The sequence below is a fragment of the Anolis carolinensis genome, chromosome 4, assembly GCF_035594765.1.
Source record: "Anolis carolinensis isolate JA03-04 chromosome 4, rAnoCar3.1.pri, whole genome shotgun sequence".
Lineage (NCBI taxonomy): Eukaryota > Metazoa > Chordata > Lepidosauria > Squamata > Dactyloidae > Anolis > Anolis carolinensis.
This window is the reverse complement of record NC_085844.1, coordinates 9,270,980-9,283,785: the sequence shown is the minus strand read 5'-3', so window position 1 is coordinate 9,283,785 and position 12,806 is coordinate 9,270,980. Positions and strand designations below refer to the sequence as shown.

Below are 12,806 nucleotides of genomic sequence, written 5' to 3'. Positions count from 1 at the left end.
TCTCCAAAAAAAGCAAGTAAAAAAAGTTTTATATAAAAGGGTATCCCAAACTTGTTATATATAAAAGCATGCAGAAAGTTAATTTGATGTTCTTCTATTTCCTTACCTGACATATGCACACACCACTTCCACTTTTCTCTTTTCTTTTTTCTTACATATACATGTATATATACACAGCTTAGGTATAGTAGCTACATATACACACACTTCCACACACATTCCGGGCTCTCCTATGAAAAATTTATGAAAAGATCAAAACCCAGCTGTAATAAGCTGATATGCATGAGCTTCGGGTGCTCTCGTTTGGAGTTTTCTTTCTCATATTCCAGGAAGCCATAGTTAACTAGTTTCCCTTTATATCCAAATCAGAAACTTGCCGTATATACCAGGCATGGGCACACTTCAGCCCTCCAGATGTTTGGACTTCAACTCCTACAATTCCCAACAGCCTACCGGCTGTTGGGAATTGTGGGAGTTGAAGTCCAAACATCTGGAAGGCTGAAGTGTGCCCATGCCCGGTCTAGACATATACATAGGGTAGGCTAACAACTCCCAGAAATGCCAGCAAATGGAAGCAATCATAAAACCATTATTAGTCTTGCTTGGAAGCCATTACCCATAGTTTCCTGGTTTGGACGTAACGGGAGGCTGTAGTTCTTTGCAACTTCCCATCTTGCCTTACTGTTCAAACCAAAAAGAGCACAGGCTGCCCGTACTTATTAAGCTAAGGTTTCGATCATCCAAATGTGACCAGAGCCTCTCCTATTGAAACAGAGGAAACAGATCTGCTCCCTTCACAGAAATAGGTGAGGCATCCCACACATAAAGCTTGGTTTGCACATCCCAAGAATAAACTCCCAAGCAATTTTCTCCCAGCAAACAAGACACTACACCGAGCATAGTGTATATATATATATATGGCCACACGCATATATGCATAGAATAGTTTGGACTCTAAATGTTAATGTTTTCTTCCTGTCTTGGTTCATTTTAAAAAATCCCTCCACGTTACAAGCATTCCATTTATGCTGTTTTATTTTTTAAATTTCATACATGAAAAATATACTTTCATTTTTTTTTTACGAAACCGAACACAGTTTTCAGGTTTGCTGTTTAAAAAGAATTTTGCTTCTCGTATAGGAGTTATGACTTGATTTTGCTATGCATTGGGACTCAACGCAAAAGGCACAAATAAGAAATCAAATGCATTTTTTTCAATAACGCAATTCCCCCCTGCAAAGGCAACCCTTGCCTTCAGAGGACAAGTATATCATCACATATTGTTTGGTCACTTTGGACAATCTCAATGTTTAATTTGAATAAAATTAGCACCCAACTGCTTCGTCTGAGGTAGATCCAAACTGGAAAGAGAGCTGGGTCCCTGCTGCCCATTTACCATTAGTCTAAATAGCCTTGAAGACAGAATGATTCTATGTCAGTTATAGGATGAAAAAAAAAATCACTATTGCAGAGTTCTTGTACATATTTACAATTTTCTTATATAGTCAGACTTCTCTTTCACACAACTACGCTCCAGTTGGGGGAATGAATCTGTATCTATATTAATCCCCTAGCCCTTTCAAAAGGATTTTTCTCCATATCTCAGGATTATGATTGGATCAATAGCACGGCTGTATCCTGGAACTAAACCCAGGATACATAAATTCTGTGAAAATTGGGGAAGGATGAGGAGGCGGCCCGTAAATACCTATGCTACCTCCTCAAAAACTTAGTCTGGTTTTAAGGACAGACCACTTAATTTTGTTTTTGTTTTAAAAATCCTCTTGTGCCTTCATAGGAAAAGATCTAGTCTTATTGTTTTTGCATATTCTGATCTTGGACGAGTTTAATACATCTGTTAAGGCTTACGTTAAGAAAACATCACCACATAGCATCAAGCAAGCATGTCACTGGAAATTAAGGTACATATACTGCATTAACACTAGTTCTCATACTTGGAACTTTTTATACATGAATGTATGAAGTGTACAATCTATAGAATGAAATGGCAACTTTACAGATGTCACAAAACGGGTAGAAATAACCTTCCCTAATTTTACAGTTTGCTATATCCTGCAAGCCTGGGTCCCTGCAACAACTCAGGCAGCAAAAGGGTGTAAACTAGTTAAGGCTGCAGTCCTTTTACTCTCTGACCTGAGAGTAAGCCCCACTGGAAGCAACGGGGCTTACTCCTGAGCAGACATGTACAACTGCCCTGTAGGTTTTTGTATTTTTGCTTAGTACCATTTGAAATAAGGCCCTTCGCTCCTGTCCTCTTCTCACTGACTGGCTAATTTCCAAAGGAAGACAAACTTTTTAAGAGAAAGAATCCCAAACCTCATTCTCCTTCCAGGGAAAAGAGGAATACAATTCCGTATGATACAGAAGTTCCTATTTCTTTTACTCAGGTTGAACGTGGCTGAACGGCGGTCCCATGGGTCACACCTAATATTTTCAATCAGAACCAATTAGTCTGGATTTCTCCTCACACACACACACATCCAAGAAACTTAAGCACATAAGTAACTGCTCATGCTAAACTACAAATTAGTGACTCCGAGAAGTTGTCAGTCAAATTGAGAATATACCAAATCATAGATTACACCAGACATTCTGGACTTTCATCACTTCATTTATCTGTTGCTATTATGCATTAATCAAAACTGGCAGATCAGTTTTGCCCATGGGTCTCATGGGTCTCGGAATTTCGAGACCTTTTTAATAAAATGGACAAATAGCAAAGCCTCTCCCCCATCTGGGAGCATTCAAGAAAGCAGCACAACTTACTTCCCTCCAGCCCATGTGTTTCTCGCTTGGTGTGCATTCATTGGGTGCATTTTAAAAAATAGACTCCTAAAATCCCTTTATGTATGAGCAGCCACGAAGGGGAACAGCAGACATTGTAGCTCTTGTAATATATGGAAAGGAAAGAAAGGTCACGTTAAAAAAGCACCTCCTCAGAAATCTATGGGATTATCATCAGCAGGTTTTTTTATCAGTAGGAAATGCAAAATGGTAAAGAAAACACCCCGGCAACTCCTCTGTCCCCCACATCATTCTACTACACAAAAAGAACTAAAAAGATGCTGACAATACTGCAATCTCAGAGGTAGTTTTTTTGCTTTGTTTTTAAAGGAGGGCAGCAGGCCCAAACCCTTTCCCCACAAAGCACTGGTTTCCCGGGCATGATCTTGAGAGACTCGCAAGACTAAAGATAGGTCAGAGCTATTTGCATATATCACTCTTGCTTCGTTGCACTGGTATGTTTGGACCATTTCAATTGTCTAAAGGGAAAAGCTGCCTGAGTTTGGAGATCTCCCAAAAGGTTATAGCTGCAGCAGACGTTACTCCTAGGCTCACTTTCAAGACATTAGCATCTTTCTCCAAAAAGTAACTGTGCTGTTCAAATATATGTGCCACCAGATATTTCCTGCAATTCCACAATGATATGCTGAACAGAGGTCCCTTTCCAAACAAATCTGTCATCAGGATACATCAGGCAAGGGCAAAGTTTGGTTATGAGGAATTGTGGGAGTTGAAGTCCAAAACACCTGGAGGGTTGAAGTTTGCCCATACCTGAGATAAACCTAAGAGCAGCCTTACTACATTAGACCAAAAAGATATATCAGTTTTGTTTGTTTGTTTGTTTTAAAAAAAACAATCTCCCAAGATCCATGAGACCTCCAGGAGTAAACAACTGCTGAAGAAGCTTTCTGGCTGGGAAAACAAGAATAGGTCTATCAAAATAAGGGTCTGGGGGAAAAAATCTGAATTGGATTGCTGACTTTCTGGCACTACGATCCAGAACAGCTGTGGATCCTGGGTTCATGAGCTCAAGTTGCTGTCTAGCTGAAAAACTGGCTGAGCTACACCACTGATCTGTCTACATGGCAACATCTCATCTTCCAAACCTCATGCTGGACCTGAATGGCAACTAGCATTATGCTACATGACAACCCACTTCCGAATCTCCAGAGAACTATCACAACAATCTCTGATGGCAGAGTCTGCTGGCCAAAACGTTACCACATGGTTTGGGTGCAAAACTTAAATAGAAAAACTACAAACAGACCTATCAGGAAACCATTAGTAAACACAGCTAAATTTTGGAGAAAATGTTTCACTCACATTCCAGAGCACAATGTTAATGAACGGCTCACATGATGAGACTCAATATGACTTGAATTGAATATCCTATGTCACAGTATGCAATTTGTGGGGAACAGCCCTACAATATAAGGTAGCAGTCTTGACAGCAATACACTTACTTATGCAAAGCATGATGTATTCAATCAGAACAATGTGATATTACACAACAGGTTTTCTACAGTTTCATTTTGAGATAAAAGCACCTTGAGTTGTACTTGCGCTCATTTCAAGATATGAGGCATGACCGAATCACTGCACAATGACACAGGACACACTCATAAAACATTCAATAACCTTTTTTTTGGCAGATTTTGAGTTTATATAAATTATATTGACTACTAGAGGGAAAAATATCATATTTAACAATACAGTTTCAAGGAAAAAATACCTAAATAGTATATATATATATTTAAAATTAACACATAATTTCCTCCTAGATTCAAAATGTTTAAAGCACCTTCCAGTATGCACACTATACACCAGTGGATCCAAAGGACACCTCAACGGGTTCTGCATAAAACACACAGGGCTGCTCTTTTCTTTTTGAACACCCTCCGCAAATACAAGAAAGGAAAGCCTGTTCTAAAACAGAAATGTTGAAATCAGGGATCTGCTAGGATCAAAGGAAAAGGATAGCGACCCAAGCCCCTTGGTGCATCCCAAGCATCTTTTTGGATCCTGGACAAAGCACCTCAAATGCAGTCATACAAAGTGCCCAAAAGTGCACTCAATGTTTATATAGTAATACATTTCTGCCCTGGAAATAACAGTATGGAAAAATGCAATCACAAGAACCAAGTTGACTAATGCATAGTATTTTTTTGCTCTTTTTGTGTTCCTAATGAAATGATAAAATCTGCAGAAGTAAAATCTGCAAAAGTAACTTGCCTCATATTTCACAAGATACACAGTTTCCTATGGATTTTATCCAACTTGCTCTTTCTGATTAATGATGTTAGAAGTCCCTGAATGGCACCTGACCTTGGATACTAATAAGTGAATACCTTCTCAACCAGAAGTCAATAAAAGGTCATAGCAACTCAAGTCCTTCAGTGAAATTTGGCTACTTCCCATAAAGATAAATCCCATGTTAGGAAGGAAAACACCCTCATCTCTTTCAAAGATTGCAGGAGGTAGTTTTAAACTCGATTTGCTTGCTACCTGATGAATATGCTGCTTAAATCTTTCCAAGTCGTTACATTCTCTTTTAAATACTTCAGGCAAAACACACACCCCAAAAAAACTACCTAGAAGTTTAAATGGGACTCAATAAGGTACATTACACAAATAAACAAAACACTAAGCTTAGGATGATCAATAGACTGACAATGGGAGGAAAAGTGTATGAAAGAGCCTCGACAGCTGTGCAAGGACAACAGCTTTTCTAATAAGCTCTATTTATTAAGTATTCCAAAGGTAGATAAATATTGTAGAGAACAGCAAACTGCCAAAAGATATATTTGTGCCCAGGATGGTTATTAGATAAAGAAAGGACAATGTTCATCACTAGCCTTCCAAATCACATTGATTCGTATGGACAAAGGCTTCCAAGTAAGGTTGGATCGGAATAGCTTCAAATGAGCCCAGTCGGGTTGAAGCGTCCCAGGTGAAGGAGCTCCCATGGTTCTCTATCACAATCGAAGAATCTGAACTCTTCATAACCAAAAAGTGTGAGTAATGGCAAAACAAAACGGGCATGGATAAGCTAAGCACAGCCAAGTGTACGAGAGCATTCTGCAAACAAAGTGCATTTTGGAGAGGGACAGAAAAGAAACTATGGAGTGAAGACAGACCAAAATTCAACAACATACACTAAGCAAAATATGCAGCTATGCCCTCAAAAGGATTTGCAGCGGCACATGCTAAATGGATACAATCCGGGAAACAATATGTGCATTCAGTTCATCTCTTAATACTGTAAGACGGGCCTATCCGCTCTACAAACACGACAACGAACACAAGAGCGTTTCTCCTTCGGTCAGACCTAACACTAAGTAAACGATTAGTCCAACAGCTACAGCAGAGCCCAATAGAAAGTCCATTACAGTAAGAAAGTGAAAATAATTATCAGTGCAATCACGTCCTGCTTGGGTTTTCTCCCAGAAATGATACCCGGGAGGCATTTAGAAGTAAGCTGTCAAAAGAGTACAAATGTAAGAACGAAATATACTGCGTGGTCTCGGCCACAATCTGCAGCAACTACAAGTCCACAAAGCTATTGTTTACATAAAAAGTAGATCTGTTTCTGAAGGAAAATACTCTAATTAAAAGATGATGGTTAACTAGAGAGACAACGTATTTACATTCTTTTCAATTATGTGTAAAGATTACATGGCTTAAGAAGCGCCACAGGATTTTATTCTCTGGTTATGAGTCAAGTATGGGCAAACTTCGGTCCTCCGGGTGTTTTGGGCTTCAACTCCCACAATTCCTAACAGCTGGTAGGCTGTTAGGAATTGTGGGAGTTGAAGTCCAAAACACCCGGAGGACCGAAGTTTGCCCATGCCTGCTTTAGGAGATAAGGCGCAGTGCTCTTTCCGTATGCTGACAATTTCAATCTTTCTGATATTCCTGTTTTAAAGGCTTTGATGGGGCTGGACAACGACGATTATGCCATGGAATTCCTCCCATGTTCATGCCAATTTCATATCTAACACAACCTAAAACACAAATACAAAGGACACATCGTCATCTCTTCTGGTGCTTACACAACCCGCTTATATTTGGATGCCTACTGAGACATATTATTCGGGTTCGGGCCACAGACCAAGCACTTTTTTTCACATGTATCTTGAAGAGGGGAGTTGTCTGCCAGCATATTAGGCATCATCAGCAAAGTAAACAAAAGGAGGGGAGGAAGCAAGAGCAGAGACAAGGAAACGTCTTTCCCTTTCAACAACCTCCCAACTCAACTTGCAGACTTCATTTGCCGCTACACGATATGTCATACAAGTTAGACAAAAATTACGTTCACACACAAAAAAAACCCCACCATTTTTTTAAAGGTGACGGTGTTGTTCTAATGCTCCCGTCATTGCCATATTAGAGGAGATGTAAGGAATTTGGCTGGGTTCAAAGTACAAGGAGGGCCATTGCCTTGGCTTCCTACTCCAAAACACATCATCCTCTCTGGTCAAAAAAGCACAGCCTCTGAGTGAAGGGCCGCAGAGGCAACCTTATGGGCTACAGAAGACATTAGTGCTTTTACCATCAAGAAAAGTGTGGTTAAAAGGCACAAGAGACCAACTTATATTACATGTTTCTTTTAGAATAGAATGGCTTCAGTTAAAAATTATTGGTTCACTGGTTTGCGGTACAAAATAGCAACTTTGCTACTGAATGCTGTTTTCCTCTCTTACTAAAAATTTGGAGTAAGGAAAACAGCAAACAAGTTACTGCTGTCAAATCCGCATCATGTTTATGACGCTGTGTTTCAATTTCCTCAAAATTTCTACATGATGTAAAGTCAAAGTTTCATGTTTTGAGAGATGAGATAACAGTCTCTATTCTTCCATACCAAGATGATACATGAAATGTTTAAGCATCAAACCAGGAATGGTACAGATAAATGCATAGGACAATCTAATCCTTATAGTGAAGTCCTTATAAGTGAGGTACAAGAAAAGACTGGCGTTGCCATAAGCAGTGTAAATTTGCAATACCCAAAACTCAATGTCAGTTTTAACCAATTTAGGGAGCCTTTTATTTTAAAAAGCAATCAGACCCATATTTTTCTATAAGTAAAATAACACCAGCTCGAAAAAATAAACCAAACTAGTCACAGGGTAAGTTTAATTTAAAGTTATTGTCAAAAGAAAAAGCTGGCCAGATTTTAAGAGATGTTCAGCTCTGTGCCCAAAATCCTAGAGTCACGCTCACTTGCTGTAAACTATTCCCCTTTGTTCTCATGGATAAGAGTTTGGATAAAATTGTATGAAATCATTCACCTGAGATATTGCTGTGCTTACAAGATTCGTTGAAGTAAACAGCTACATCAGAAAAGCGTATTCTTTGTTTCAATTTGGAATTTTGGTTTCATGCATATGTTATACAAAGCAGTTGTGCATATTTAGAGTGCCCTACCTTTTCAAAGTGCATTGTCAAATGCTTCAAAACAGTCTCACAACCTTTCCTCCAACATACCCAGAGGCTGAGTTTTGCCTAGTATTAGCTTACGATGAATTGAACGAGGGAAATGTAAACACCACTTTTAAGATTACAGTAAATAGGATGAAAAGAGAAACACATGTGTTTCTTCTTCCTGATCTAATAATATCCAAGTTCCGGAAAACAATGGCCCTCCTTCCACCCAGAAAGATATGCGCTCAGAATTGCCACATGAACCAGTGAAAAGACAACATCAGTCCTTTGGAGAAGGATCTACACCAGCTTCTAATAATAAGTCAGTTGTAGGCATATACCTGCATACTGATGAATATGTTTCAATGATTTGAAAATAGAGGAAAAGAGAAGTCTATGGGTTCCGACAGCCATCTAAAGATAGCCGCTACTGTTTTTGTTCTTTGCAAACTAACAACAGACATGACGAACCTTTGTTATGATCTGACCACTGAGTTCTGGAGAGGAAAACAATGACAAGTCCATCATTTCTGGGCACCAAAAAGATAAAGAATGGAAGAATGATTCAAAATAGAAAGCCAACTATGAAAGAATTTCAAAACCAAAGTATTAGCCCAACTTGAAAGGCTCTTCACATTGTAGTCTATCCACACAACTGGCTGGAAAGTGCAAGTCCTCCCAAAAGAAAAGGCTGTATATATGCTACAGAAGTCGAATAAAGACTGCAACAGGCTTTCTAAATGAGAGAGACCCTCGTCTGGGCCCAGTATTAATTAACTAGAACTGCAGTGTACAAGATTTGGGAAACAAAACAAGACAAGACACAAGTGCATTGTGCCCCCTTCCCACAATATTCCTGACCAAGGATAATTAATTCCTGCCCCAAAAGGCATGTTGTTCCAGCCACATCCATTTGGCAGCGCGAGGCACTGCTTCCTAAGTGCAGACGTCAACAGATACACAAGACAAGTTAAATCCCTAAAAAAAATTAATTATTATTATAGGCAACAACAGAAATGAGCATTTACTTGCTCAGGCATTGACAATCAGTTCTACAATATCAGCAGTGTTCCAAGCACGGTCTGTCTGATCCCATTTCCCCCACTTTGCTGAATGGAGAAAAAAGGGAACAAATCTTACCCAAACAAAGCATAAACTCTGCTTTCAGGAAAAAGAAAACAAACCTGAATTGATAAAAGATCGGATTAGGAAGAAAACTTCCTGGGCTTTCTGCTATATGAGGCATGGGCAAACTTTGGCCCTCCCTCCAGGTGTTTTGGACTACAACTCCCAAAATTCCTAACAGCCTGTTAGGAATTTTGGGAGTTGTAGTCCAAAACACCTGGAGGGAGGGCCAAAGTTTGCCCATGCCTCATATAGCAGCTCTGAAGAGTCATGTCTAGTCATCTTGTACAAACAGAACTAATACATCTTCAAAGAGGACACTGCCCTTCCCTCGCTGTTTCTGTTCATCTCCTGCCTAAGATGACCATATCCCTCAACTAAAATGCCAGTTTCCTTTCCTTCAACTTCTTCAACAATCAGACAGAAAAATCATATTTGTGCTTGAATGAGTCAAGAATTGTTCTTCAATGTCTATGCTAAAACAAAAACAAAAAATGTTTTAGAGCTGAAGAGTTTACCAATCAACTAAAGTCCTTCCTGAAACAAGCTATATATAAACCTCTCCATGTATGTTCGTTGCATATTTGTACTGCTACAATCCATCCTCCTCCATTCATTCCAGCATATACAAGCCTGTTCAAAACTAAACACAGACTGACGGACAAAAGCCATGGTTGGTGAGTTCAGACCCAAACAAATCACTAGTGACCACATGATAGCAAGTTCCTCTTTTCCAAAATCCAAAAAAAAAAAAAGTCTCTCGACCAATGATATGTTAACAGAACTACGTTGAGCACTCCTTAGTAAATAAAAATAAATAGCATCTAGTCTATCATGTTAATACTGTGAAACACATACAAATTTTACATTAATTCAAACATAACAGTGAAAAAGATTGTACTGTATCACCAACAGACCCGTATTCTTTAGAAAAAGCTTTGGAAAATTAAGTGTCACAGTCCTATAGGACCAATTCCATGATTAGTAATCAAAATGGATTCTTTAAAAGGAAAAAAATACATCTTTTTTTAATGGCACACTTTGCTAAGCTTTCAATGGACCTATTCTAAAGTATACATAAATTCCTTTCCCTAACTGAAATAAATCCATAATTCATTCTACAAAAGAATTTTAACAGCACAGTGAAAGACATTCAAGAGCAAACTTCCAAAAATACGTTTTTGCCCGTAGACCCCCACAGACTGTTCCTCGATAAGACAGCTAAAGACAACCCAGGGATTCTCTTTTTGTTTCTCAATGATAAAACGTTTGTGAATGCATCCGGAATGAGCAAACATCTCAATGGCACCCAAATTAATATTCTGTTCTCTTTTCAGGAATAAAAGCAAACTCATAGTTTCTTCTCAAGCCCGATAAGCCTGAATTTGAGTATTCTCAGATCAGTGACATACAGATATATATGGAAAGGCATAATTAAATGAGAAGTATTTTTTTTAGCCCTGAGATCACAGCTCTAGATATAGTTATGAAAGATGGGTTCTGGTTTCTTTTTTTCCTTTCCTCCTGACAAGCAGCTTTTGATTTTGGCAAATCCACACTTCTAACTGCTGTGCAATTTTGAACAGGTCTGCAGTTTGCAATTAAGTCTGAAATTCCGGACGGAAGGCTTCCTTGCAAATGGAAAAAAAAACTATAATATTTTTTTTAAAAAAAATTAAAATTAAAATAAAGATGCATCACTCATTGCTGGCTGTCGCTGTAGCTTGCGCAACTGTTGGTCTAAGTGCAGCTGGTCTCCCGTGAATCCAACTCAGAGGTGAGTTACTTAAATCATTGCAGCAATATCAGGCAAAGTACATGGTGCGTAATGTATCCTGATGAACCTGAACAGCTTTTGCAAGTGCTTGATGATCTCTGCCGTTGCTCTGGCCAGAGGTATGACTCCCCTCAGCACTGCAAGACACAGAAAAGGAGAAAAGGAACAGAAAACCCTTATTTTGATACCTTTTTCACCCCATAAGGAAGTAAGCAATTTAATCAGGCTGAGGGACTGCGATATCCAAGCAAAGGCCAGAAGGGAGAGAAGAACATTGAAAGAGAGACAAAGGCAGGAAGAGAAAGGAAAGAAAGAAGAGGGGGCAAGATGTATAAAGGAAAGTAAAGGAAGGTGGAAAGAGGAGAAGGAGGAGGGAAAAGGTGTATAAGGGAAAAGGAGGAAGAAAAGAAGCAGCCGTGAAGAAAATGTAAACCCAGGGAACACCCAGTTTATATGCCATCTTAACATATAGTTTATTATTCTTCTGACCACTGAATGTGTGCCAGCTGTGGAAAGGGGATTAAGAAACCCATGTCCTCCTATATACAAAGCTGGTTTACCACAAGCTGGGACTCAACACACAAAGCCCTTTCCCGAGGCCTTCTGTGCACCTTATATGGGAAACACCTTTGGTTTGGTTTTCTCTGAGCAAAGGGATTAATCTCATTTAAAGGAAACTTTGGCAATGTTCTCAAGTTATGTGACTCTTATCACACTTCTGGCCTATGCACATTACATTGGTCAGGGGCCAATCCAGCCTTTTACTTTTTCCTCTCAGTATGAACTACAGCAGCATATTTGTCCTAAGAATGATTCAGATTTAACTGTTTCGTGGTATATTATCATAGGGTGAGAACTACTTTACTTGAGCTAGTTAGCTAGATGAGTGTGGACTTTTGTGACTCATAGTGGAATAGGAACAATCCTTTGTTGCTGCAGAACAGTGTTTCCCAAAGTCTAGATGTTTGCATTTCAACTCCCTGAAGCTGAAACTGTCTTAGCCAGTGATAAGGGAGTCTGGAAGCTGAAGTCCCAAACATCTAGAAAATCAGACTTTGAAAAACATTACTCTAGAGCAGTGGTCCCCAACCTTTTTTTGACCAAGGACTACTTGACCAGGGACCACATTCCAACATTAGTAGCAAAAGGGTTACCAATCAGCTTTTGGTCAACTTTAGATTCGATTTGGTTATTTGGGGTGCAGATTCAGTAAATTGCATTGGATAGACCACATCAGCTCTACTTTCTGATACAGAATATGTGCCATCCAGTAGTCCCCTTCTGCTCGCCCACAGAAAACCATAAGAGCTGATGTGGTCTATACAATGCAATTTTCTGAATCAGCACCCCAAATAATACCAGGACTCAAAACGAAGACACCAAGGCAGCCCTGTTTCTAGGCGCAACATGGAATAGGTCCGCTCAGGGGGAGGGAGGAGGAGAAGCAGCAGTCAGGAGGCTTGTTGTCATGCCTTTTGTGGGTAGTTAGCCTCTCTCCTCCCGACATCCCCATTGCCTCGGCACTATAAGAGTTTCACGAGACCAGTCGCTCTCATTGCAAAGGTGTAGTAATGGTGGGGCCACAGATTATATTTTAGTTCTTGGGGACCTCTGGTGATCCACGGACCACAGGTTGGGAACCACTGTTCTAGAGCAACAAAAGATTGGCCCTATT

The 12,806-nt window shown here is 39.5% G+C and overlaps 1 protein-coding gene across 2 annotated transcripts in view; it reads right to left on the bottom strand.

The window, feature by feature from the left end:
- Positions 1-1,017: 1,017 nt before the first annotated feature.
- Positions 1,018-12,806, bottom strand: part of ago2 (argonaute RISC catalytic component 2) — a 40,068-nt gene continuing 28,279 nt past the window's right edge. For both annotated transcript variants that reach the window (XM_016992788.2, XM_016992787.2), the window contains exon 19: positions 1,018-11,268. In XM_016992788.2, the coding sequence (XP_016848277.1) occupies positions 11,160-11,268 (109 nt within the window). In that variant the 3' untranslated portion in view covers positions 1,018-11,159. The remainder of the gene's footprint in view (positions 11,269-12,806) is intronic.